The 26,553-nt window shown below is 44.4% G+C and overlaps 1 protein-coding gene across 6 annotated transcripts in view; it reads left to right on the forward strand.

Moving 5' to 3' along the window:
- The window catches only part of MED12L (mediator complex subunit 12L), a 355,795-nt gene that overhangs the window by 29,777 nt on the left and 299,465 nt on the right, over positions 1 to 26,553 (forward strand). For 5 of the 6 annotated variants that reach the window (XM_061168108.1, XM_061168109.1, XM_061168111.1 and 2 more), the window contains exons 3-6: positions 7,590 to 7,694; positions 11,553 to 11,744; positions 13,135 to 13,167; positions 16,371 to 16,530. In XM_061168108.1, coding sequence (XP_061024091.1) covers positions 7,590 to 7,694; positions 11,553 to 11,744; positions 13,135 to 13,167; positions 16,371 to 16,530 — 490 coding nt within the window. The remainder of the gene's footprint in view (positions 1 to 7,589; positions 7,695 to 11,552; positions 11,745 to 13,134; positions 13,168 to 16,370; positions 16,531 to 26,553) is intronic. The other variant, XM_061168110.1, reaches the window with a different exon arrangement.

The following is a 26,553-nucleotide window of genomic DNA, read 5'->3' on the forward strand; positions in this document are numbered from 1 at the left end:
CATCAGGTGGCCAAAGTATTGGAGTTTCAGCTTCAACATCAGTTCTTTCAGTGAATGTTCAGGGTTGGTTTCTTTTAGGATTGACTGATTTGATCTCCTTGCAGTACAAGGGACACTCAAAAATCTTCTGCAGCACCACAGTTCATGATAAAAACATTTAGAACTCAGAGTTCATGGTTGGCACTTTATTTTTTATCCCCCACATTGTATAGTGGGAAAATTTAACCTCCAGTAGAGCTGGGTCATTGGAAAAGACCCTGATGCTGGGAAAGATGGAAGGCAAAAGGGGAAGGAGGCGACAGAGGATGAGACGGTTAGGTAGCATCACCGATTCAATGGACATGAATTTGAGCAAACTTTGGGAGATAGTGGAGGACAGAGGAGTCTGGTGTGCTGCAGTCCATGGGGTCGCAAAGAGTCATTCACAACTTAGCGACTGAACAACAACAGCAAGAGTTCATTTACTGAAAGTGGTTTGCCACTAAGACCCTGATTAGTGGTTGGGTGTGTCCTCAAGGGCTGGGGGCTTTAGTTGTCTCAGTTTTGCAAATAGGCAAAGCAGTAGCTGGTGGTTCTGTTTTTTTTTTTTTTTTTTTGAGAATTGTTGACTAGGTGCAGTAAAACAAGTTTCAATCTCTGTAAGGACCATGGTAAGGACTTTGGCAGTTATCCGTTTTTATTTAGAGAAATCTTTGAAGAGGGTCAAGGCTAGTGCAAGAGGAAGCTATTTGTGTTCCCTGGCTTGGGGATTTTATAAGCATGCTGTTTTAAAATCTGGACTCTCTCCCTTCTATTTTTACTTGATTAGATTTGGCAAACATCTTCAGAGCAAAGTGTCATAAAAGTTTGTAGTTTGAGTTCACATAACACATGTTACATCTTGTTCTGAATCTCTCAGTGCTGCCTTAAGGCCATTAAGTATCCAGGTCCTACCTCATTTTCCCAAATTGGGTTCTTCACGCGTCCTGGGGTCAGAGAGAATGTTTTTCCTTTAAAGGGGGTACCTTGCTGCGTTACTGGGGTTTGAGAAACGCTGTGCAAACAACAATAGTAAACACTCTGGAATTCGAATCTTACTCTGAGCTGGTTGTTTGGATTCCTGCCATCAACTTTCACTCTTCAGAAACTTTGGGAGAAAAAGCGTCATGGAGCCTGTTCTGGTTGTGACACTGTGGTGTTCACCCGTTTCCCTTAGTTTCTCTGGGAAGCTGACCTGAAGTTTTGTGTGACTAAACTTGAACAGACGTGCCCGCCGGGCTTGTGTTTTTAGCTCTGCGCGCCTCCTGGTGCAACTGAGCGCTCTGCAGGCCTGGTGTTTGCATTCGTGGGTCTGTGAGAAGCTAAAGGAGTGAGAGAAAGCCTCCTGACTGGTTTTCTTCCTGGGTGAGTGTGTGTGTGAGTGTGTGTGTGTGAGAGTGTGTCTGTGAGTGTGTGTGAGTGTGTGTGTGTGTGGCTTTGTGTGTGGCAGAGAGTTTGGACCAGGGACCTCCTGCTCCTGAACTAAGAGGGAGCACCCAGGCGCTCCCCAGTGGTTGAGTGCAGCCCGGCTGCTGGACATGGGGGCCCTGGTTTTCTAGAAAGCCATGAACTCCAAATCTTTACATCAGTGGTTCTCAAAGAGTGGTCCCTGGACCCGCATGACGGACCTAGGAAGCTATTAGAAATTCAGATTCTTGGGCACCTCTTCCCTCCGCAGCCCCCAGCTCCTGAACTGGGGAGCCTCAGGGAGGGGCCCAAGCAGTGGCTGTTGTTTAACAAACCCATTAGGATTCTGATGCTTGCAGAAGTCTGAGAACCGTTCACTGCTCAAGGCCAGGGTCCTTGTAATTTCTGAAGCAAAACCTTTTGCATTCCTTAGTGCTTGACTGGAGCGTCAGGTTATCACTTCCCTGAAGCAGAAATGGGACACGAAAACAGCAGTAATACTAATTGCTGGCCATTCACAGTGGTTGGGAACATGGATTCTTTCGAGTTCTAAACAACGATATGATCTTTCTTATTTCCTCAGCAGGGATATGGAGGTAATAGTAGTGGAAACCACTACTATCCCTGTTTCACAGTCGAGGAAACTGAGGCCCAGAAACAGTTCCAAAGCTTGCTTTGAGTCACTTTTATTTTTCAGGTTTTATATATATTTTTTAAAATTAAAATTTATTTTTAATTGGAGGATAATTGCCTTACAATTTTGTGTTGGTTTCTGCCATACATCAACATGAATCAGCTCTAGGTATATATATGTATGTCCCCTCACTCTTGAATCTCTTTCCACCTCCCACCCCACACGCCCCTTTGGGTTTTCACAGAGCACTGGATTGAGTCACTCTAACTGGAGTTGGAGGTTCAGATTCAGACAGTCTGAGGGCATTTCCATTCGGTGTGTTTGCATTCGGTCATCCTTGCCCCGAGGTCAGCACGGCCTTCACCTGTAACACATCTGGGGGCCACGGGGGCTGCAGTGGCTGGATCTGGATGTCCAGTTGTCAATCTTGTGGTGGTGTAGCTGGGGCGGGGCCTGTGTGAAGCTCCGAGGTTCTGAAATCTGGATTCCTCTTTTCAGAGGCAGGGCTTTAACAGCTAAAAGCAGTCCCTGTCAGTACACTCGGGTTTTCAGCCGGGGCGTCGCGGCACTCTGGAGGCAGGTGTTGACTGTCACTGTGATGGGGGGTCATTGCCATTTAAGGGTGGGCCAGGCGTCCGCAGTGTGGGCAGTCGGGCTCAGTGAAGAATTGTCCGTCACCGCATTGGACTCTCAGATTACCAGCAAACCTCCAGAGTCGCTCTCCCGGGTGGGAATGTGCGTGTGACCTTTTTTGCTTGATTATAGTACACATTCCCCTTGCGTGCATGCCTGCTTAGTCGTGTCCGCCTCTTTGCGACCCCATGGACTGTGGCCCACCAGGCTGCTCTGTCCAAGGGATTCTCTAGGCCGGAATACTGGAGTGGGTTGCCATTTCCTCCTCCAGGGGATCTATACCTCAGTATGTACTGAATCTCTGAGGAGTATAACTATTGCATTTGTAATATATTGGGAGAAGAGTTTATTTTGTTAGTTTGAAACTTTTACTGGGTGTTTTCTCCGTTTCAGAAAGTTTACGCCACGCTGTTCCTAATAGTTTGATCTGGCAGTGCAGTCCATCTGTATCAGTCTGCATTTTGTGGTGGCCGCATTAGGTTGATTCTGGGTATAGGAACAAACATTTACTAACTCTTCATGTCTCCCAAGGCCTGCTTCTCCAAATGAACTGCCTGGAGAATCTGTGGAGTCGATTGAGGGAGGGCCCAGGTGAGGCCAGCACAGCGGCCCACGGGCCACGCTTCTTGGGTGGTGGAGGTCCCGTGGTGCATGCCTCAGGGTTTTCTATTCAAGTACCTATGTTGTTATAACTTACTTTCATTAAAAATTTTTTTCTTAGAATGAGGGCATTACATTGATTAAAAAAAAAAGTTAAGTTACTGTCTATGAATTTCATTTCAGACTTGGGGGAAAGGGGCGTTTAAAACTACTTGCCTTTAGGATAGTGCCTTGGGCTTGATAGGGAGAAGCCACTGCTCTGGGAGGTGAGGTGACTCTAGTTATAAATTCAAACGGAATTAGGGACCCCAAGTTCATGGGGTAGTGAGTCACAGTATGCTTATATTAATTGTTCAAAGCAGGTTATCATACACTTATTTTTTCTATCAACAAACCTGTATTGAGTGCCTTTGGGTGCCCTGTGCCAGCCACTGCGCTGGGTCCTTGGCATGATTCTTTGCTTCTTTGGCATGATTATTTATGAACAACATAAAGACCTCTGTCCTCACAGGTCTAACTCGCTGGCGGGGGTGACAGGACAGGGATTTTAGGTGGTAAGTGCTGTGGACTGTCGGAAGATTAGGAGTGCTAGGGTGAAGGGAACGGGGTGAGCAGTTCCACTTTCAAATAGAGTCATCACATTTCTCATTGAGAACTGAGGTGGTCAGGGAGTCGGCCACGTGGAAACCAGGGGAAGGAGACAGAGGGAGAAGAGGGAGGGAGAAGACCCAGGGAGAATCGGCGCAAGGCCCTGAGGCTGCAGGACGTCCAGTGGCAGCCTTGAGGAGCTGGCCGGGAGTGGGGGGTGGGCAGATGTGTGCCTGGAGAGGAGCGTGCAGGGGGCGGATGATCAGGGGTGAGGTCTGAGAGGTGCTGGGTCTGAGGTGCGGCGTTATCGCATATGTTGAGGAGGAGGGTCACCCATCTCACTCAAGTTTTGCAAAGCTCCCCGTGGCTGCTGTGTGGAATGTGGCCTTCAGGGAACAAGAGGAGAAGCAAGGAGGCCAGTTAGGAGCCACTGCGGCGTTCAAGCCTGAGCTGATGGTGCCGCTGACCCGGGGAAGGCCGCGATGGTGGTGAGGAGTGGCTGGATCCTGGACGCATTTTGTGAAGTTCTGAATGCAGGCTTGGAAAATTCTCAGCACTCACGCTTCCCGGATCTGGGTCTGAGTTTGAGGAGAATCTGATGTGGCTGACAGACATGTTACCACGGTTCCATGTTCTTCCTTCTGAGGATTACGTGTGTATGTGTGTGAGAGAGAGAGAGAGAGAGAGAGAGACAGACAGACAGACAGACAGACAGACGTGGCTGTCCAGGCCAGTGGTTAGCAGTCAGTCACAGCAGGCAGCTAGCTGAGCAGGGGCTGCTTGTTGCTCAGTCTTGGCAGTCCCACGGGCCGCAGCATGCCAGGCTTCCCTGTCCTTCATCGTCTCCTGGAGTTCGCTCAGATTCATGTCCATTGAGTCGGGGTTAGTTTAGCATAGAAAGTGAAGTGGCACTAAATGGAGCTAGTTGGTCCTGAAAGCCTCACACATTTCCTCCTAATTAAGCCAGGACGTATCTTTCGTGAAAACATATGCTATTATTCAATTAGTGTTTCTTGTGTTACTCTGATGGTAAAGCAAAGATAAGAATTCAATTTCCTTGTCCTGTTCTCCTCACGACCCGATGTGTCCCCCTTCTTCTTTAGACTCCGAGACTGCAGAAATCCCATTCGCGTGTTTGCTTTATTTCAGTTGACTGACGCCTTTCTGACTTAAAATTTGCATTATGTGGTTTTCCCCTAGATTTCCAAATAATTAATTTGGAAATGCAGGAGCAGTTTAAGATGTCTTCTGATACGAACATGCAGTTCATTTTCTGTGCAGATCCTGATTCCAGCTACCTTTGTGCTGGAAGGAGACTTGATTACCTGAGAGCTCAGTTTCCTCTGGTGGGGTCTTCTGAAAGCCCCCCAAAACTGGGGCTGGCCGAGGTATTAGGCAGAGCTCACGCAGTTAAGTCAGGTGACATGGCAGGACTCCAGGAGACCCCAGTTCTCACCCGAGGTGACCTTGCGGGAGCTGTTTGTCACTAATGATTTTGACCTAAGGCTTCCTGCCTAATCATAGCAGTGATCTGATCAGTTTTGTTGATGTTTGTTGTAATTTTACACACGAAACAATTATTTGGGAAGAATTAAGTGTATATTTCATTCTTGGGTTGTGGCTATATCATTAACCCAGCTGGCACAGAGGCTGTTTCTTGGCCTGAAGTGAGAGGAGCAAAAGGTAGCTTCACGTACTCCATCTTTTCTCTCTTGTTCTTTCAGGTCTGTACTGGGAACTCTGATTTAGTTCGGTAACAGTGATATGGGCAGGGGAAGGTCGTCTTTTTTTTGTTTTTAAATGCCTTGGGCCATTTTTGATGTGTTGTGACCTTGGTAAGGAAAGTTTTCCTATGTCTATCTCGTAGGAGACCTTTTTAAGAAGGGTAAGAGGGATTGCTGGGTCATATGGCAGTTCTATTTCCAGTTTTTTTTTTTTTTTTTAAATTATTTATTTATTTATTTTTTTCCAGTGGGTTTTGTCATACATTGATATGAATCAGCCATGGATTTACATGTATTCCCAATCCCGATCCCCCCTCCCACCTCCCTCTCCACCCGATTCCTCTGGGTCTTCCCAGTGCACCAGGCCGGAGCACTTGTCTCGTGCATCCCACCTGGGCTGGTGATCTGTTTCACCATAGATAGCATACATGCTGTTCTTTTGAAATATCCCACCCTCATTTCCAGTTTTTTAAGAAATCTCCACACTGTTTTCCATAGCGGCTGTACTAGTTTGCATTCCCACCAACAGTGTAAGAGGGTTCCCTTTTCTCCACACCCTCTCCAGCATTTATTGCTTGTAGACTTTTGGATAGCAGCCATCCTGACTGGCGTGTAATGGTACCTCATTGTGGTTTTGATTTGCATTTCTCTAATAATGAGTGATGTTGAGCATCTTTTCATGTGTTTGTTAGCCATCTGTATGTCTTCTTTGGAGAAATGTCTGTTTAGTTCTTTGGCCCATTTTTTGATTGGGTCATTTATTTTTCTGGAATTGAGCTGCAGGAGTTGCTTGTATATTTTTGAGATTAATCCTTTGTCTGTTGCTTCATTTGCTATTATTTTCTCCCAATCTGAGGGCTGTCTTTTCACCTTACTTATAGTTTCCTTTGTAGTGCAAAAGCTTTTAAGTTTCATTAGGTCCCATTTGTTTAGTTTTGCTTTTATTTCCAATATTCTGGGAGGTGGGTCATAGAGGATCTTGCTGTGATTTATGTCGGAGAGTGTTTTGCCTATGTTCTCCTCTAGGAGTTTTATAGTTTCTGGTCTTACATTTAGATCTTTAATCCATTTTGAGTTTATTTTTGTGTATGGTGTTAGAAAGTGTTCTAGTTTCATTCTTTTACAAGTGGTAAATCCATGGCTGATTCATATCAATGTATGACAAAACCCACTGGAAAAAATAATAATAATAATAATAAAAAATAAATAAAAAAAAAAAAAGAAGGGTAAGAATTGTAGCTGTGTATTTTTAGACCACATTTTCATGTGGCATGTGTACTCCGGTGCACAGTGTCACGGAAATTTCTCTTCCTCGTCTAGGATCGAAAAGATGGCCTTTCAGCGCTGGCTTTGTCCAGTTACTATGCTAGCGTAGCCTCACTCGTCTCATCTGTAAAATGGGCATGAAGACACACACCTCCCGTCCACCTCAAATTTGGTAAAGATGAAGTGAACCAAAATATATGAAAGAACTTGGCAAGCTCTAAACTTTCCTTCAGTTGCAGGACGGTGGTGTTGTGTGGTTAGCACAAGCCTTGTGCCTAGGAACCCTTCATTTCTGTCTTGAACTCACTATGGGGTGTTGGGTACTTGAGTGAGCCAGTTTTCTGGGATATTGAACAGAGATACGCGTAGGGGCTGGCAATGGATGGGGAGTCAGACTGTGGGCTTTCTGGAAGCAGTTCTGATTTAGAGTCTATGATTTTATGTTTGTGGGGGAGGGGTTGCTTTGTTTTTTTTTCTCCAATTTGTTAGTGAAAAATTTTTATCTGCAGGCAGCGGTTGTTAACGTTTTGCCATCTTTGCTTTCTCTCTCTCTGCACATTTACGTGTTGATATTTAGCCCCTACTTCTGCATTCCTTGGTGAGTGTTCAGCAACTCTCTTCCACAGAGTATCGTGGAGTTTGTTCCTCAGGCTGCAGGAGACTGGCTTCAGTTGGGGCTTTTACATTCCTGGGACTAATCAGTACCTTTTCCCCAACAGGATGAACTTACCGCAGTGAACGTGAAGCAAGGCTTCAACAATCAGCCAGCCTTTACTGGAGATGAACATGGCTCAGCTAGAAATATTGTAATTAACCCATCAAAGGTAATGCTCATTGTTTCCTAAAACTTCTGAAATGTGTATGTGAGACCCTTGGCAACTAATGTTGATGCATTTGTGTTGTTTAAGCCATGATCCACATTCACAGTTCCCCCGGGCACCCTTCATGGTGTCCTGCCCCGGGGTCCCGTCAGGGATCAGGCTTTGCTTTTGGCTGGCGTGCCTCCTAACCCTGTCTGCATTTAGAGCAGTACTGCTCCCCAGCTTCCCTCACTGAGTCCAGTTATTTCTCTTATTGGCTAGGACTGTAGTCTAGATTTGTTTGATTATTTCCTCATGACAAGATTCAGGTTATGTGTTGTTAGTAAGAAGACTACACTGCGTATCAGGAGATGTGCAGTGTTAGTTTGCCGATTATTGGGTATCCTGTTTGATCACTTAAGGTGGTGTCTGCCATCTCTTTTCATTGCAAAAGTTGTCATCTTTTCCTCGTAGGGGTCTCCACAGGGGTGCTGCTTTGAGACCATATGAATATCCTATTCTGCAATAAAATTTTATGCCGTGATTTTAGCATCAATTGATGATTCCTGCCGAATGATTTATTTTGCTGATAGTTGCAAAAGCAAAAATGCTGGTTTTGTCGTTGTTCTTCCTTGTATGTTTAATAGCTGGCATTCTTTTGTAAAGGACACTGCATTTTAAGGGGTTCACCTTGAACCCCTGAATTCTTTTTAAAATCAGTTGTATTATCTTCAGTTTTCTTTTTGGTGCTCACATTGTCTCCCATTTGGCCAGTGGGGGCAACTTTAGCCTAGTTTTTGGGCCTTTTTGACACATCTCTGCCGTGTCGTCATTTCCTCACTTTTGACAAAATAGCACTGTCCAGGACCGTCTTGTTCTTTTCCTGCCCCGGCCCAGATCTGGTGCCTGGGTTGCTCAAGGCCACTGGTGTTGCAACGTCTAGGGCCTTTCAGTGGACAGAGATGACAGATGCATTTAGATTTCTTTCCTTCTTCCTTCCCTTCCTCCCTCCTTTCCATCTGTCCATTCTAACTCAGGTACCACAGAGTTTTTCCCTTACTTGTCCCCTTTCCATCGCTGTATCTCCGTTCTCTCAAAGCGAGAACCCTGGATCCCAGCAATATCGACATGTTTGTTCATTTACTCTGTCTTACAATATACATATAAAAAGTGAAGTTGCTCAGTCGTGTGGACTATAGCCTACCACACTCCTTCATCCATGGGATTTTCCCAGGCAAGAGTACTGGAGTGAGTTGCCATTGCCTTCTCCAGAGCATCTTCCCAACCCAGGGATCGAACCCGGGTCTCCCATATTGTAGGCAGACACTTTACCGTCTGAGCCACCAGGGAAGTCCTCACTGAGTCCAGTTATCCGTAAGAAGTTCCAGAATAAATTATACCAGTGTCATTCCAACAGCAATATTAATTTGTAACGTCTACAATTCCTCTACCTTTTTGTCTTTAGACTAACTTTAATTTTCATTAAGAAAATGTAGTCAGTGTTGTGTTAAAAATTCTTCTTAAATTAAGTCTTTTTTCTTTGTGATTATTTTAACAATTAGATATATAGATAGGTTTATCTGTTTCTGTTTGTATTCTTTTAAGGTTTGGTTTTTCATCCTTTCTGAGTTTTAACCAGAGATAAGCATTGTTAAAAATTTGTGTATTATATCAGATCTCTTTATATGCACAGATGTATACACGAGCATATGTAATTTGCTTAACTGGCAACTGAAATATTCAGTAGGAAGGCTCTTCACCTCAATGTGATTTGTAATAGCAAAAGTTTGAAACACTCTAAATGTCCATCAGCAGGGCCTTGTTAGATACAATGTGGGTATCCACACAGGACATTATTATGTATCTGTGAAAATGAATGAGGACGCGCTCCATATGCAAGTATGGAAGGAAGGTTCTCAGATTTATTCAGTGTACATAATGAGGTATAGACAAGAGAAAAATATATCTGTGTGTGTTTGTGTGTATTCACACATGAAGAAACACTGGAAAGGCATAAGAAACTAATCAAGGTGATTACTTGGAGGCAGGCATTGGGAGCTGGGGATGAGGCTCTTAACTTTTTTTATTTTGGAATAATGTGAGTATATCGCTGTTAGAATAAAATTAAATGTATGGTCATGTTTTTATTTATTTATTTTTGAGTTCTGTTATGAATTTTCTCTGAGCTTTTTTTTTTTTGGGAAGTTGACTTTGCTTACAGTTATTAAATTGTTCATAAAGTTTGTTAGGAATGAAAACATATATACAGTCCCTGTGTTCCATTGCTATTATTAAATACGTAGAAAAGAGTAATATTGCAAGAGATTGCCCAGACTTTTTAAAAATACAATTTTTGCAAAGCTCTTTAATGATTGGCTTGGTTTAATTGAATAGTCTCTTCAGATCGCTGTGGATATTCTTGATAGTTCTCAGACTAGTTTAAAATTGTTTTATGCCTTTATTTTGATTAAACTGCTCATATGTAATTGCAAATAAGGAATCTTTTAAATATAAAACAATCTACATAGGTAGGTGTTTCATGTCTCTGGTGCAAAGACCAAATACTGCTTGAGAAACTTGCTTATTTTCAAACAACTGTTTTTTGCTGAATTTTTGCATTTAATTTATTCTCTGGATATTCTGCACACTTTGCTTAAAAAATAAAACCATGCTATGAATTTAAGAAAAATAAAGTTCAGACTTCTTTTTTTTCTAATTACTATAATTTTTATTGCCATATTACATCAACTTGGCAAAACAAACTTTTTCATTGTATATCAATCTCAAGGAACAGGAGATGCCAGTTCACATTAGAATAGTTGTACCAGTTATTCACCCTGGTAGGTAGACTTGGCTAATTGTTTCCAACTGTGCTCCAGCCTGTAGACGAATGGTTCATCGAGTCGTGAGCGTTAACCAAGGCAGTGGTTCTTACCCTGCTGCAGCATGGTAGGCGTTTTGTTTTAATCATGGTTGCCGCTGTCTGCTAACCGTATTGAAGGTGTTTATTAGAAATTATTGTCCACATCCTGGTACTAAAGAATTTCCAGAGGACACAGTGTGATGCTGTGATAGGATTCTTGGAAATTCCAGCAGGTTTTCTGTGAATTGGTTGAGTTTTTCGATATTCCTCAGCCCCCTCCCCTCTTGTCCCTGTCTCCTCCTCTGTCCTCTTTAAACTGGTTAATCTGATGTGGTTAATCTGAAAACGCTAGTCACTCACAGAGCTCCCTTTGTTACTTTGTTCCATTCAGAGCAAGTAACATTAGCTTTCTCTTGAAACTCCTGTACTCATGAAATTGGCAGCTCAATCAAAAACGTTGAATATTTAATTTAATTGAACCTTTTGTAATTTGCCATTTAAATAAATTAGATTTCTCTAGACTCGTTTTTTTTTAAAAGGCACTGAGTGTAAATACAGAGTTTCCTTTCCAAAAATACATGCTATTAAGATAAAACAAGGAAAAGAATGATTACTGTGTGATTACTGGGTTCTGCTGTTGTATGCTACACCTCACAGGAAAAAGATTCTCTCCAAACGGGTGTGTATTATGAAAAAGACATAGAGCTGAAGATTAAAGCAGAACCCCTTCTCTTGAAATTTATTCAGTATGTAATTAATTTTATCTTGCAGAGATTTTCAAAGGTGCTTTTTTCCCCCTTGAACTGCTTGTGAGTAGTGAAACAAAGGTGCTCTGGGAGCTTCTGCGTTACGTTAGTGTAAGGAAATTACATCTCTTGGCTTCAAGGTCTCAAATTCCTCTTTTATTTTCTGATTGGCTCTTTGAAGATTTGCACTTAATACAAATAAAATACTAATATGTACATTACTAACATTCTTGCTTTTTATCTTTAAACTTTTTCCTTTTTTCCCTTCCACAGATCGGAGCTTATTTTAGCAGCATATTAGCTGAGAAACTAAAGCTTAACACTTTCCAGGACACCGGAAAGAAGAAACCACAAGTTAACGCTAAAGATAACTATTGGCTGGTTACCGCGCGATCCCAGAGTGCGATTCACAGCTGGTTCTCTGACTTAGCAGGAAATAAACCACTTGCTATTTTGGCAAAAAAGGTATTTAAGTATTTCTTGCATTGTTTTCCTTGTGGCCTTATAGAAATGAAGCTGTTGGGGATAACGTTGAAGTGTGCGTTTCTTTTCCCCAGTTCTCCACAGCTCAGAGTTTCAGTGGCAGGTGTGTGTGTGCTGCTTACAGGCTGTTGGCCCTGCATTTTGGTGGCATGTGGTGCCAGGGACATCTGGAGACCTGAGCAAGCCACACAGGAAGCTGTTGATACGGTAGACAGGGTTTTAAAATCAAGAACAGGCAGTGAGACTTCATTTATTCCTGTTACATGCGCAGTTTTCTTAGGCCGTGGTACCCAAAATGCATTGAATAGAAATCCTTGCTTTAATATTATTTCCTTGTCTTGAAAAGCGTCCTTCCAAATTTTTAACCTAAGTCTCTTTCTGAACAAGTGAGATAAAAGATAGTGATTCTGTGTGTGCGTGAAGAACATCTTTGAAAAAGTTTCAGAACAAAATGGGGCAGTTTTATTCATAGTTCCCAGCTTTTTGGAGGAGGGGGGAGTGGAGGGAGGGAAGGGAGGCTTCTTTTAGGATCTTTGCCTTTGATCATTTTCCTCAAATGGGAAATACTGCACACGTTCAACAATCTTACAGTCCCAATAATATAAAACGTCCTTTGAAATTTAGATGAGAACCAGAAACCTCCCTCTTAGTCTTGATCTCTGACTTCTTACATACCTTTCAAATAATTCCCAGGTCTTTCTCATCTCCCCTGAAACCCTTTAGTTTCAGGAGAGCCCATCTTCCATTCTTAAATGTTCACGAATGGCTTGGTGCAGGCTCAGGTGAGAGGAGAGCTCCTTTGCGTATTGACTTGTTTGTTTTCTAAAGCAGCTCTTTGAAAATAGTGCCTGTCGCTGCCGTTGGCTTCATTTTGCTCTAGTGTCAGAGCATCACGTTGCCTCTCATAGACGGTAGTGCCCCAAGGCAGCTGAAGTCCTTGCAGAGCACAATCATCAGCGTAACCCCCTCTTGCTACCCAGAGAGCGCCTGTCTCAACCCAGGCTGAACCACATAGCATTTCTTTTCCACTGTTCAACATTTACCATGTGGGCCCACGGGGGCGTGTGAATTGTATCTGAAGGCCACAGAAGTCAAAGGCCATCCTTCAAGACTTGATGTATTTCTGCCAATAGTTCATACCCTCCATGTGGGGTTAGTACCTTCCACTCCTCTGTAGCTAGCCTGATGTCTTTCTTTTTAGGTTTGCCTTTTTTGTAAGCTTTCAGAATGCATTTTTGGGGGATATTTCCTGCAGGCAAGTACTGGTGAGGAATTGATGCCCTTGCTTTAGGGGTGTAATGGCCTCTCATCTTTATGGAGGGCGATGAATTGCGGTGCAGTGTATTAGCCACTGTTCTTCTCTCTTTATTAGGAGCTGCCTCTGGCCAAGTCAGGTGTCCCTCAGGTAAGCTCCGACATTAATTCTCTTTGCAAAGTTAAAATATATTTTCTTTGTAAAACCATTGAATATACTTTGACTTATTCATTTCTTGGGCATTTCAAGAGCCATTCCTTCCCATCCCTTCCTCAGCATTTCATCCTCCTGAGATGGTGACGGTTCTGTAGAATTGGGTAGAAAATGGCATTCTCCACATGTTCCTTCATATTAGGAAGTTTAAATACATCTTGTTTAATTTCTGATATTTATCTGTGAGGTGGCTTGGTACAGAAGACCTTCATTTTCCTGTTAAGATCCTGAGTCATCTTCCAACTCTGATCTAGAGTTCAAAATAGTTTCCTGTATGGGGCGGCATCCAGTTTCCGGACCTGGTTTTCTGCTACTGTAAAGCTCCACAGCACCCCAGGTGTTTAGCCTCAGAGAGGTCTTCAGAGACTTATAAAAGGCCTCTTGATTCCATCATGGTCATAGCTAGATTTGGAAAAGGAGACTTCTTGCTTCTGGGGAGATCCTGCTAGCCTTTGGAACAGCTCACTAGGAATGATGTTTCACTTCCGGTGACTTTGATTACTGTGGTCCAGGAATTTCTGTTTGCCTCTATCACTGCCCAGCCTTTTTTGTAAGCTTTCAGAATGCATTTTTGGGGGATATTTCCTGCAGGCAAGTACTGGTGAGGAATTGATGCCCTTGCTTTAGGGGTGTAATGGCCTCTCATCAGGGGATGCTGATGGTAAGGAGCTTGCGAGGAGAAAGGTGATATCGGGGTGGCCCTTTGGCCGGTGGAAGACCACCACATGCCAGATGTCTAACTTTTCTTTTGGTACCTAGATGCAATTCCAGCTTGATTTAGAAACCAAACGGCTGCCCGGTGACTGCCTGGGTTCAGCTACCAGTTGAAGTCAGATGGTTTCTTGGCTGAAAATGGAATCCATCTCTGTAGGAAGTCATACTTCAGTCAGTGTAAACATATTTTCCTTCCTGAGTTGGCCCAAACTGTAAATTTGACAAAACCATCAAAATGTGTTTTCTTCCTTAATTAAATAACTTTCTTCACATATGTTCTTCTGAATTCCAAAGCCCTTGATTTGAGCCAACCGTTTTTCTTAGGGTTCTGCCAGCAAGGGCAGTGAGCTACAGGTCTGCCTTGTGCTGTTCATGGGAGACTCAGCTTTGCCCGCTATTTCATCTAAACGTTTCGCATGATCAAAATGTACCCCTTGCTTCTGGGGATATCCTTCTTGTCCGTTGCTGCTCAGAAGACATCCTTTAGGCTTCTATAAAGATACTATTAGTAATACTTCTGTGGAGATGCTAACTTTACTTTTTGCATCTGCCTCATTTTTGGGCCTTGATTTTGTATATAATACATAGTCTTTTGGTACATCTTACCCAGCAGGGAACCTGACCTTGACAGCTAAAATTTAACTCCCTGATACTGTACTGTACGTCCTCGTGAAAAATCCAGCAGTCTGGCCTCGTGCTTTTCCTTTTCCCCGCCTGAACGATAGTGAACCCAAGCCTGTGCTCCCTGAAAGATGGGTCTTGTAAGCTGAATGTTCAGGAAGTTTTCTTGTTAAAATGTGATCCACAGAGAGGACGTTTTCCAGCTTTAGGCTGCGTCACTTTCAGCCCCGTTTTAGTTTTGTGGTGAGCGAGGTAGTCGCCTCTGTCATGGGAATTACGTTCTAACATCAGCAACCTCAGCAGGGATAGCACATGGTCAGAAGTCTGTTACGTTGACCGTAAAATAGAGTGTATGGACACACTGCATCTCAGGGTCCGACCAGGCAGCTTTCCTTCATCATTGGAGCAGCTTGACGTTTCTTTGGGAAGAACCGGAGGCAAAAGGTATCCTGTTTTGAAGGGCTATGTACAAAAACCACTTTTTAATTCTAGGATTACACTGTACCAAGATTGTGAGTTGTCAAGTTTGTCACAAATGTATAATGCAAAAAAATCCACTGTCTAAGCCACTGGCTAAATGCCGTGCCTTATGAATCAGTTAGCTGGTTGGAAGCTTTGATTTTTCAAGACAAAATCGAGCAAGACTTTGGGGCATAGAAACCAGGGCTAGTGATGTTCACAATTGTGGTTTCCAGAATTTTCTTAGGACAGGGTAGAGTCCGTGGCTTGAGAATATTTTGGGGGGCATGGAGAAATCTTTGGAACTGGCAACAACGAAAGTTGTCATAATTTTGATAAATGTCATTTTTTTGCTTTATCCTCCTCACCCTGCTGAGAAGTGGACAGGATCAGTTTATCTCATTCATACGTGAAGAGCCTGGGCGTGATGGGTTTAATCGCACAGACCAGGGCCAGGAATGAGACACAGCGGTCCTCACTGCAGTTGGGGGCTGGGGCGGGGACGACGCCTGCTTCTCCAGCTCACTTTTCCCAGAGTGCTGCGTTGTAGCCAACGTGCCCTTTGTCCACCGTGTTACCCTGTATTCATAAATTGGATAGATATGTATAGATGAATGGGCTCTTCCTAGGGTATTTATGAGGAATTCTACAAGACCGGATTAACTCTTGCAAGCCATTCAGCAGTACATTGGGATCCTAATTTGCTAAATAGTACCTTTGTGGTCTGGAAGAAATAATTAACTGCCTCAAGTGCCCACTTTGAACCAGTGAATTAATTACCCAGCTATTTCTAGCGCTGTGTTTATTAGGCAGATTCACTGAGCCATCATTTTAGCCTCTATTTAAAATTTTGGCTAAAGGCTCTTTTAGAAGCTTTCTGGAAATTTTCATTCTTATGAAATGGTACAGTTGGAAAGCTTTAACAAAAATGCCCTTCAATAAGATATAGAGTGGGGATAGCTTTTCTCATGATCTGTCCTTTCCAATTTCGAGATTAAACTCCTTGGAGGACTGTCATGAAATGATTTCCCTCTATTGTTGACGCGAGGAGTAGCTTTCAGCATCTGAGAGCTTGAAAATAATTTGTTTTTATAAATAAGAAAGCACAACTGATAAAACTCGACCGCCAGTGTGCTAAACATAGTGTCAATTCTTTTTTCTTGAAGTTTGCTTGAAATGTTTTATTATTTTTTAAAAACCACATGTGCCGTTTGAAAATCCATCAGGATTAACTTTCTCAGAGGCAGCATGGACTTAGAGCCTCTTTCTTTCACTTCCCCTTTCTTTAGGCTGGCCTAGTGATGAACATAATATGGGACGATTATAAATATGTTATTTCTTCCTAGGTTCCCATCCTTAGTAAAAAAGAAGATGTTTTTGCATATTTAGCGAAGTATTCAGTGCCAATGGTTCGAGCAACATGGCTGATCAAGATGACGTGTGCCTATTATTCTGCCATTTCTGAAGCAAAAATTAAGAAACGTCCGGCCACTGATCCGAATTTGGGTAAGTGAGACAGTGTGATGCATTTTAAATTATCCTGTAAATCAGTGCTGCGAGCTGAGTACTGAGAAGGTCCGTTGGTGAAGCTAAGTCACTAGTGGTGTAGATGGGGGCTGGTTCTGTTTCCTCAGGCACAGATTCCCAGTTCTCTCAGCACGTCCGGTTGTTCTTAGCTGCAAAGTGTGTCCTGAACACTTCACCACCGCTGTGACTGACTTGTGCTTCCAGCCACCCCGTTTCTTGGCTGGAGAATGGTCACAGTCTGCTAACTGGTCCCCCTGCCTTTATCTTTGCTCCGGACATTCTAGTCTCTCTGCAGCCGCCATGCTGTCTGCTCAGCCTAAATCATCCCATTTCATGTTCCTGTTTATAACTTTAGGGTAGTTTTTCATCACAATAAGAATAAAGACCCCGATTCTCCCCCGCAGGGCCATCCGTGATCTGGCCCCCTCTTGCGCGACGTTTCAGCCACACAGCCTTCCGTCTGTTCCTCCGGTGTGCAGGCTCCTCCCTTTCCCAGGGCCTCTGTCCTCCTCCTCCCCGGTGCTTGGATTGTGGGGCTTCCCTGGTGGCTCAGCGGTAAAGAATCTGCCTGCTTGCAGGAGCCGATGGAGACGCGGGTTCGATCCCTGGGTTGGGAAGATTCCCCTGGAGGAGGGCATGGCAGCCCACTCCAGTGGTTTTGCCTGGAGAACCTCAGGGAAAGGAGAGTGGCGGGCTACAGTTCAAGGGGTCGGAGAGCCCGAGGCGGCGGGAGCAGCTCGTCACACGCCTGGGTGGTTCCTCTCCAGGGTCCGCAGCCTCGCTCTCTCCCCGAGGCCTCTGCTCGAGTGTCCTTTCCCCAGGAGGTTCTCCTGGGGCGCCCCGATAAACGGCATCCCCTCTCTCTCCCACCTTCCTCCAGTTCCGTCCTCACGTGTTGCTGTTTACTCTCAGCGTGTTTCTCTGTCTGAAACTGTCTTTTAAGACGTTGTGTCTGTCACCCCCTCACACCCGCGTGCACGTGTGCACACGCGCTGTGGTGGGCATTTGTTGAATGAACTGAAGGGAAGCTGTTTTCAGTCAGAGTTTCCACTCTTTGGCTGACTACAGTGACTCCTTGAGGCAGTGCTAAAACCTGCTTCATAGAAGATGTGATGCTGCATTAGAAATGTGCGCAGAGGATGACACATACAGATCCCACTGAGAGATTAGGCTTACAAATAATTCTTAATGAAATGGAGATGTGCTTATGGTTTCATAAGACAGACACCCCACCCCCACCCTGGCTGCAGAGCTCTGAGGAGGAGCAGGAATGGGAAGTTCAGATGTCTTCCGATGCCAGGGCTCCCAGGTGAGTGAGTTAGGGCATGAGGTGTTTGGAGAGGCGGAGGGAGCCCTGGTGAACCCTGAAAGCATGGAAACTTAGCTTCAAAGCAAAGCAAAAAAAAACGGCCTGATTTCATGGAGTAGCATTATCTCATGTCTGTCAAAATAACGAGCAAACACGAACTGTACCTAGAAAGCCAAACCAGACTGTTGTCTGTGTGTCCGTGGGTAGATGTCAAGAAAACAATGGGGGGAAATAATTCACCAAGTTACCAACGGTGGTCTCAGGGTGTTGTTTTCACGGTATTCTTTCACTCATTCTGTATCTTAATTTTTTTCATTGGTGAGTTAGTCGCTAAGTCGTGTCTGTCATGTCCGACTCTTGCGACCCCATGGACCGTAGCCCGCCAGGCTCCTTTGTCCATGGGGTTTTGGCAGGCAAGAATACTGGAGTGGGTTGCCCATTCCTTCTCCAGGGGATCTTCTGGACTCAGGAATTGAACCTGGGTCTCCTGCACTGCAGGCCGATTCCTGCATTACAGGTAGATTTCTTTACTGACTGAGCTACGAGAGAAGACCTAATTTTTTTTTTTTTTTTCATTAGCTTATTATTTTACTGGGGGAAACTGAAGAAATGCCCCCCCCCTCTTTAATTACTAAAATAGTACCTTCTCATTACAGCATTTTCAAATGGTGCTGAAGCAGATATAGTACCGTGTTTGTTTCTTTTCTCATTTTCCATGTTTTCTTGAACTTTTCTTCATTCAGACACAAACACGTATGTGCAGTTCTTCTTTCTCTCTCTCTCTCCTTCTCTATCTACCCTTTCTCTCTGTCTCTCTGTCTCTGCATGTATCTATTGCATTTGCTAATATTTCTCCCTACAGCTTGGATATCTAGTTGATTATGCATCACTTCTATTTTGATGACTAGCATCTAAAACCTGATGTATGTCAAGTGAAAGTCTTAATTTCCTACCATGCCTAAATTTACTCCTTCTGCCGACTTCTCCTCCTCAGTAAATGTTATACATAGTCACCGGGTGGATAGGGTAAAAGACATAGTCCTTCTGGGCTTTTATCTTTCAGAATTCGGCATTCACTCCCTCCGCAATCCTGTTGACTTTTAAACTACAGCCAGAGTCCAACTATGTATTCCTCTTTCCACTGCGTCTGCCCCGGCCCAAAGCACCGCCCGCCTCCCCTGCCCCACGCCTGCCCTGTTTCTTGCAGGGCCTGTAGCTGATCTGGTTTTGTTCTTGGTCCTCTAATGACAACTTCCTACTTGTAGCCAGAGTGGTCCTGCTAGGACATAAATCACGGCCCACACCGGTGCTCAGCGTCCTCCCAGACGTGCGCCTCGGTCCGCAGCAGCAGCCTGCGTGCCCGGCGTGGCCTCAGGCACTGACCTGTGGGTACCACGCTCCCTCCCGCCCGCAGTGGTCCCCGGGTCTGCTCCATCCGCTGCTCCCAGCCTCGCTCAGAGGACACTTCTGAGAAGCCTTCTCAGACCTCTGCAGCCAGAATGTCATCTTCCTGTCACTTTGTCTGTCCTGCTTCATTTTTCTTCATAGCTCTTGTTATATTCTAATTCATTGATCACCTACTTCTTCTGACTCTGAACTGTACTGTTCCTTCCTGAGCTATTTTGTCAGATATGTTTTGCGCTCGGTGTCTTAGGGCAGTACCCGGCACACAGAAGATGCTCAGCAGTGCTTAAGAAGAATAAATGGATAATTAGGCTGGAGGCATGTGTGTGTGTGGGGGGATGAGGGCTGGATAGTGCGTACATGGTTTCTTTTCTCTAGTTTGCCCCAGTTTGTAATTCTTGAAATTTTCAGCATCACTGGCTATCACGGAGAGAATCCTCTGTCATTCCTTAGATGCTCTTCATATTTTTTGATAACTTGTTCCTGTTTTCCTGATTTTAACTGTCACAATCACAAAGGAAAAAAAAAAAACCAAAACCAAAAAAAAAAAAAAAAAAAAGGGTTTTGCAGGAATGATTCAGATGAACCGTAAAACAACTTTAGGATAAATTAAAATCTGATAGACTCCCACCTTTTGTGAGGAATGTATGGTTGAGAGTTTTTAGGGGTCCCAGATATAAATGGATCACCTGGATGGATGGTTTCTGCTGCCAAATGGAGGAATGCCTGGCTCCAGTGTCTAGCTCAGAACATCAAGGACTTCTTATTGGATTTGTTACCTTTTTACTTATTTATTTATTTGGCTCCACCATGTCTTCATTGGATGCTTTAGTTGTGACATGTGAACTCTTAGCTATGGCATGTCGTATCTTAGTTCCCTGACCAGAGATTGAACCCTGGCCCCTTGCTTTGGGAGGTTGGAGTCTTAGCCACTGAACCACTAAAGAAGCCCCAGATTCATTACTGTTATTATTAATATCCTTACCAGCATAACCAGTTGGTTTGGGGTGGGGATTATTTTCTAAACTGCGCTGCCCCCCCCCCCCCGAGCTAAACTTCCTTTTGTTTGCACAACCACAACAGATAGTTGACTAGGTTCACCTTTCACCCACTAGCTGTGTTTTCTCATTTTTCATAAACCACATAACACACATGATTCTGTTTTTCACTTCAGTTTATTTACAAAGCATTGCATAGTCTTTTTGACTAGTTATGTGTGCTAAAAAGTGTGAATGTTAAATCTGTGAAAGTCACTTGCCCACTGTCCTTTTCTCATGGTAGAGTATAAAAGTTTTGATCTTAAAAGTAAGCATTTAAGGCTAAAAGTATTTTAAAAATGCATGAATTTTAGGAGTCCACCGCAAACCATCTCAGAAAGAGCTGTGGGCTGTAGTCGTCCTGGCCCTGCTGTGTGGCTGGGTGACTGCAAGTCGAGTCCTGAGTCTCTTCAGCTGTAGGTGCCCCCACCCTGATCCAGTCCCCATAGCCTTTCATCGTCACGGTCTTCAGCCTTTCTTGTTTGTGACCTTAACATGTTTGAAGGGGATAGGCCGGTTGTTTTGTCAGACGTCCCCTGGTTTGTATTTGTACGGTTACTGGTGATCAGATCCATGGTGTGCACGTTTGGTGGGAACGTCTCAGAGGCGTTGCTGTGAGTGTCTCAGCTCCTCCCAGCACATTGTCCCGGGACCGGTGGTGATAACCTTGAGATGGTGTCTCCCAGATTTCTCCCCTGAAAACTTGCTGTCTTATCCTTTGAAATCAAGAAGTAATTTAGGTAAACATCCAATTGCTCTTTCTTTATTCTTACCTGTGTTTAAGTAGTGTACTATCTATGCTACACTATAAGAAAGGAGCTCACAGTTTCAAATATCTGATCTCGATTTGCCACCCCTCTGTTGCACCTGGTACGTCTCACTTTATGCTTTGTCTTCAGCACCTCCTTCAGCTTCTATAAGCAAATGACACAGTGTATTTGGAAGCATTTGGCTGTGTAGACATAGCCGCAATGTAGCAACTTTCACACTCTTAGCAAGCTGTACAGCCAAGCAAGTATACACACACATATATGTGTTGGGTTGGATTAAATTGCATGCACTTCAGAAGATTAACTTGCAGTAATAGTGTCTGTGTTCTGGCTGCTATGGTGAGAAGAACCGTTCAGCACATTTGGGGCAAGATTGACAGTCAGGTGTCACCCTTTTCTGGCATTGGTTTTATGGCTTCTGTTGTCTTGATGATCGTGCTTAGGATTTGTAAAGTGTTTTCTGTAGAAATGGCCTTTATTCCTTTGTAATAGAAACATATGTTTTATTTTCAGTTCCTACATTCAGCGCTGGAACAGAGCTATAAAGCACTGCTGTTTGATTTTATTGAAGAGAGTTTTTCCTAAAGTTAAGTGGGCTAACAGCAACAAGGGAGCAGACCTGTTGTGTAAATTCTTTAAACGTGGCAATGCAGAAATCTTCACTGTCATTATGCAGAGTTACAGATCTCAGATGTAGATGAAGTGAGTTTCTGCCCTGGGGAGACTTGCAGGGGGCAAAGAGGTATCCAGTGTAGTGTGTACCCAAAGTAACAGGGAGTGAGAGGGGCCTTGGGTTTCTGGGTGAGGTTTCATGTGTAATTTCAAGGGGCTCAAAGGTTGTGTCATGGACGTGAGGCCCTTTTTTTGGGAAACAGATTAGAAGATTAAAATGCTTCGTGGTTAAAACTGCATTTAGGACAAATCCTAACATCAGAGTGGACATGCGTGCTAAGTCACTTCATGTCCAACTCTTTGGGGCCCTATGGACTGTAGCCCACCAGGCATTTCTGTCCATGGGATTTTCCAGGCAAGCATATTGGAGTGGGTTGCTATACTCTCCTCCAGGGGATCTTCCCAGTTCAGGGCTTGAACTTTAATCTCTTACGTCACCTGCATTGACAGGCGGATTCTTTACACCAGCACCATGTGGGACCGGGATTTTAAAAGAGAAGTGATTTAGGTAAGCTTGGGAGAAGAAACTAGTTCTCCTTTACAAGGCCTGAAAAAATAAGACATTACAGGTGGACACGATGTTTAGAAAATGCTGTCCAGTAGATATTAGTGTTAACAGACTTGAGGGAAAGCACTAGGCGTGACACATATTTGATTTTAGAGATGTTTTAGAATTGAATGGAGTTTTGTGTTTAAAACAAATATCCGTTCAGTTCAGTCGCTCAGTCGTGTCTGACTCTTTGCGACCCCATGAATCGCAGCACGCCAGGCCTCCCTGTCCATCGCCAGCTGCCAGAGTTGATTCAAACTCATGTCCACGGAGTCGGTGATGCCATCCAGCCATCTCCTCCTCTGTCGTCCCCTTCTCCTCCTGCCCCCAGTCAAGTATACCTGTCTTTAATATTTTGGGCTCACCAGAGAAAAGCATTTAAAATGGTAAGCTAGTACATAAAAAAGTGACACTCTACACAGTTACTGATTAAAATCTTCGAGCAGACTGGGGATGTGACTTCACAGTGAGTGACGCAAACCTTGTCTGTTCGTGTGTAGGCATCTCCCCTGCTATAAGGAGGGGTCTCACTGTTGCTGAGTTACTGAGTTATGAATGCATCGTATAAATCTAGTGTTTACCATCATTATTACTGTTAACAGCATCTCCCCCCCACTTAAACTTTCTATTTTGTATTGGGGTATAGCCAGCTCACAGCGTTGTGGTAGTTTTAGGGGAACAGGAGAGGGACTCGGCCGTACACACACATGCATCTGTTCCCCCTAAACCGCCCCTCCCATCCAGGCTGCCACAGACAGTGAGCCGAGTTCCCTGTGCTACACGTAGAGTAGGTCCTTGTTGGCTATCCGTTTTAAACACACCAGCGTGTGCGTGTCCATCCCAAACTCCCCAGCTGTTCCTTCTCCCACCCTTCCCCCTGGTACCAAAAGCTTGCTCTAAGTCTGTTTCTGAAACAGCATCTCTGGAACGATTGTGGAACCGCTCTCAACCCTGTGTTAAGCAGGACTTTGGTGTTCCCAACTTGTGCTGGGAAAGTGAGCTTTCCAGCCTCGGGATTGCTCCCCTTCTTGCGGTCAGGCCCCGGGATGGTGTTCCCTGTCGTGTGAGAGCAGTCGGTCCTCCGTGGGGCAGCTCGGGTGGCGGTGATGCGGTCTTCCCCATCTCTTCGCAAACATTGCTCCGGCTGTGTGTTTCCTCTGTCCCAGCTCTTGTTTACTATTCCGGAGCCCTGTGAGAGAGGTGCTTCACCCCCAGCTCACAGATGTGCACCCCGATGTGTTGGCTGCACGGAGCCCCTCAGCACACGTGTCCTGACTCTGCCCTGAGGCTTTTGCTGGGTGGGCGCTGTGCCTGGTCAGTGGGGACGGAGGGGAGAGCGTGGTCCCTGCCCCCTCGGTGTTCACAGCAGGGGGAGTGGACACATAGCCAAAGAGTCCGGACAGTGGAGGACGGCAAGGAGACAGTGACGCAAATGAAATGCAGACGGAGTCCCAGAGGACTTGGGAAGCCCAGGGAGGCCACAGGGAAAGTGACATTTGAGTGCAGTTTTGGAAGAAGCAGGATTTTCTGGGATGGGGATGGTGGGGAGGCAGGCTTGGGGGCTGTTGTGCAAAGAAGGGCATTTCTGGCTGAAGAATGAGATAAGCAGAGGAGGAGGTCTGATGCAGAACCGCCAGGGTTTACGTTCACCCGGCGCGTGGGTTACCCATGGGGCTGGGATGAAAGGCTGGCATGCGTGTTTGCTGGAGCGGGGTGGTGGGGACCCGCGGAAGGACTGTTTATCACTGTTACTGTTATAACCCTCCCTCCTTGCTTCTGATGTCTGTAAGTGGGCATAACTGATAGCATCTTCTGGATGAAATGAGTCAGTACCTCTATGGCGTTTAGAACAGTGTCCACCACGTAGTGAGTGGCCGGTGAATATAGAGTGTAACTAGTCTGCACTAGGACCCCAGTTATTACTAGCCAGTCTCTATTAATTATTTTTATATGTTATCCTGGGAATGTTTCAGACGTGATTTGTAATCATCGTAACACGCTTGCAATGTAGGTTTTATTATTTCGTACTGTGTATGAGGGAGCCGAGCCTCAGAAGTTAAGTAACGTGCTGGCACAGACGGAGTGGACCTACTGGAAAGTGTTTGCTCTTTCCTTCCCGCTGTGGCCTAAGGGTTGTTGGGCACAGGAGGGATTGTGTGGATGCTGTAGTTCTGGGCCCCAGGGGCCAAGAAGTGTTGCTAAGGAGAAAGGTAGGCAGACCCCAGGCTGCAGGGCTCCGTGGCTGTGGTCAGCATCAGAGCGGCCAGGACGCTGTTGTTCCCGTGAACGCCACTGGGAGCAGGCAGAGCGGAGCAAAGCCCAGGCTGCTCAAGCGGTGACAGAGAGATGAAATTGCTTTGCAAGATGGGCAGCTCTAATTCTGGCTGGGAAATGTTGGGCCTTCGATATGGTGAAAAGTGACAAGACATATCTTGGACATGAGGCCCTTTTTTGGGGGAAACAGATTAGAAGATTAAAATTTTTCATGGTTAAACTGCCCATGGGAGTGCTCTGTTTACCCCCAGTCATTTCCTCTCTACCCCTGAGGTTTTGTTGGGTTGGGTGTTTGGGTTGGATGAGAGACTTCTCTTGGTTGACTGTACTCTAGGAACCACTGTCCTTATCATCCCCCCAAAGCAGAGAAGAAACAGCTCCCCGCCTTGCTCACTGGGTAATTAATTTGTGACATACTCACTGAGCCATTTGGACTGGAAAAATAAGCCCTGCTAAACACATAATTGACAGTCTGGTTTCTTATCTAAGCCAACCAGCTTACTTTCAGTTCGGGTCCTTAAAGATGGTGCATGCTTTTTCTGATTCCAGGGACAAGCTTTGAGTTTCAAGTCAAGACTGCTTCCACATTTTCTTGTGTGGCTTGTCTTTTATTTGTAAGGAGCTATCCACCTTGTTTACTATGAAAATAACCGTAAAGCCTGTACAGATGTGCCTGTATAAGCATAATTTAAACTCATACTTTACCTAGGCATGAAAGATAGGTTGTAATTGGTGACGTAACTCTGGCTGTCTGTTGAAAGTCACTCTCCAATAGGAGGAACAGGACCTATGGGTGCAACTTTGGCACCTGCATCCTGCCCATTCCTCAGTAATTTTTCACCTGAAAGTTTAGCATCCATTGATGAATCAAGTTCAAAACCATCATTTCATTGGCAATGGCTAGATATTGACATTCTTCTGTAAGAATGGGCTATCCCTCATCACCTGTGATAAATCATAATTCTTTTCTGAAAAGGCAGAGTAAACACTAAATTCTTTTCCTATGATTATCACTTCTCAGAGTAAGAATTGTTGCAATTGCATGTTTAGCTTTTCAATAAATGAGTTTCTCTAATTTTTTTTCTGATTTTAAAATATTTATATTTGGTCATTTTTATGGGGTTACTGATACTTATTCATTCAGCATTTTACAACCAGTTATACTTGTTCATTTTAGTGTTTAGTCCAGAGGTGACCAGTGGAAGATGCTTCAGGCTCTTTTGTAAATCCTTTGACATGATACCATTTGACTTAGCGCACCTCCTTTTTGGGCACAGAAAGTCTTCCAGGCTCATCTTGTACTTTTTTCTGCCTCAGGCCTGCAATCAGCCATTTCTGTGTGGAACTCTACTTCCTTCTAGTGGGGAATGGTGTTTAGAAAGCCAGATCTGAATGCTGAAGAGATCATTGCCATGAGGTGTGCAATGGCATCTAAGCCATGTCAGTGGATGGATGGATACATACATGTCTGTGTGTGTGTGTGTGCACAGACGTGTTGTGCATGCATATGGGAGTTTTTATTTCTATTTCCAGTTTATCTCTAATGTTTCCCTTTAACATTAGAGATTATTATTGATTTCACATTGATCTCGTATCTGTTACATGGACAATGAAATGATTTTTAGTAACAAGGACCTGGTTACTTATTTGGTTTCCCTGCTGCAAACATACACTGGCTTCAGAATTGAAATCTATTTGATGGGAGAAAGGCAACGTGTGAGTACATAACATCTTGGTGGGAGGTGGAAGAGAGCTTACTATCCCACCGTCTTCTATAGGAGGAGGCCAGTAGATAATGGTTAAAATCAGGAAATACAGCAGCAAGTCCGTTATTTAGAGATAAAGCGGTAAACAAAAGAAGCACAGTGAATAAAAGAGTTGAACATAACTGCTTTTGGAGAATGGAAAATGGGGGAGTTTATGGACTGTAGGCTGCTGTTTTTCACAACATCATATGCAGCTATTGGACTTTAAGACATGTGCAGG

Source organism: Dama dama, chromosome 19, assembly GCF_033118175.1.
Source record: "Dama dama isolate Ldn47 chromosome 19, ASM3311817v1, whole genome shotgun sequence".
Lineage (NCBI taxonomy): Eukaryota > Metazoa > Chordata > Mammalia > Artiodactyla > Cervidae > Dama > Dama dama.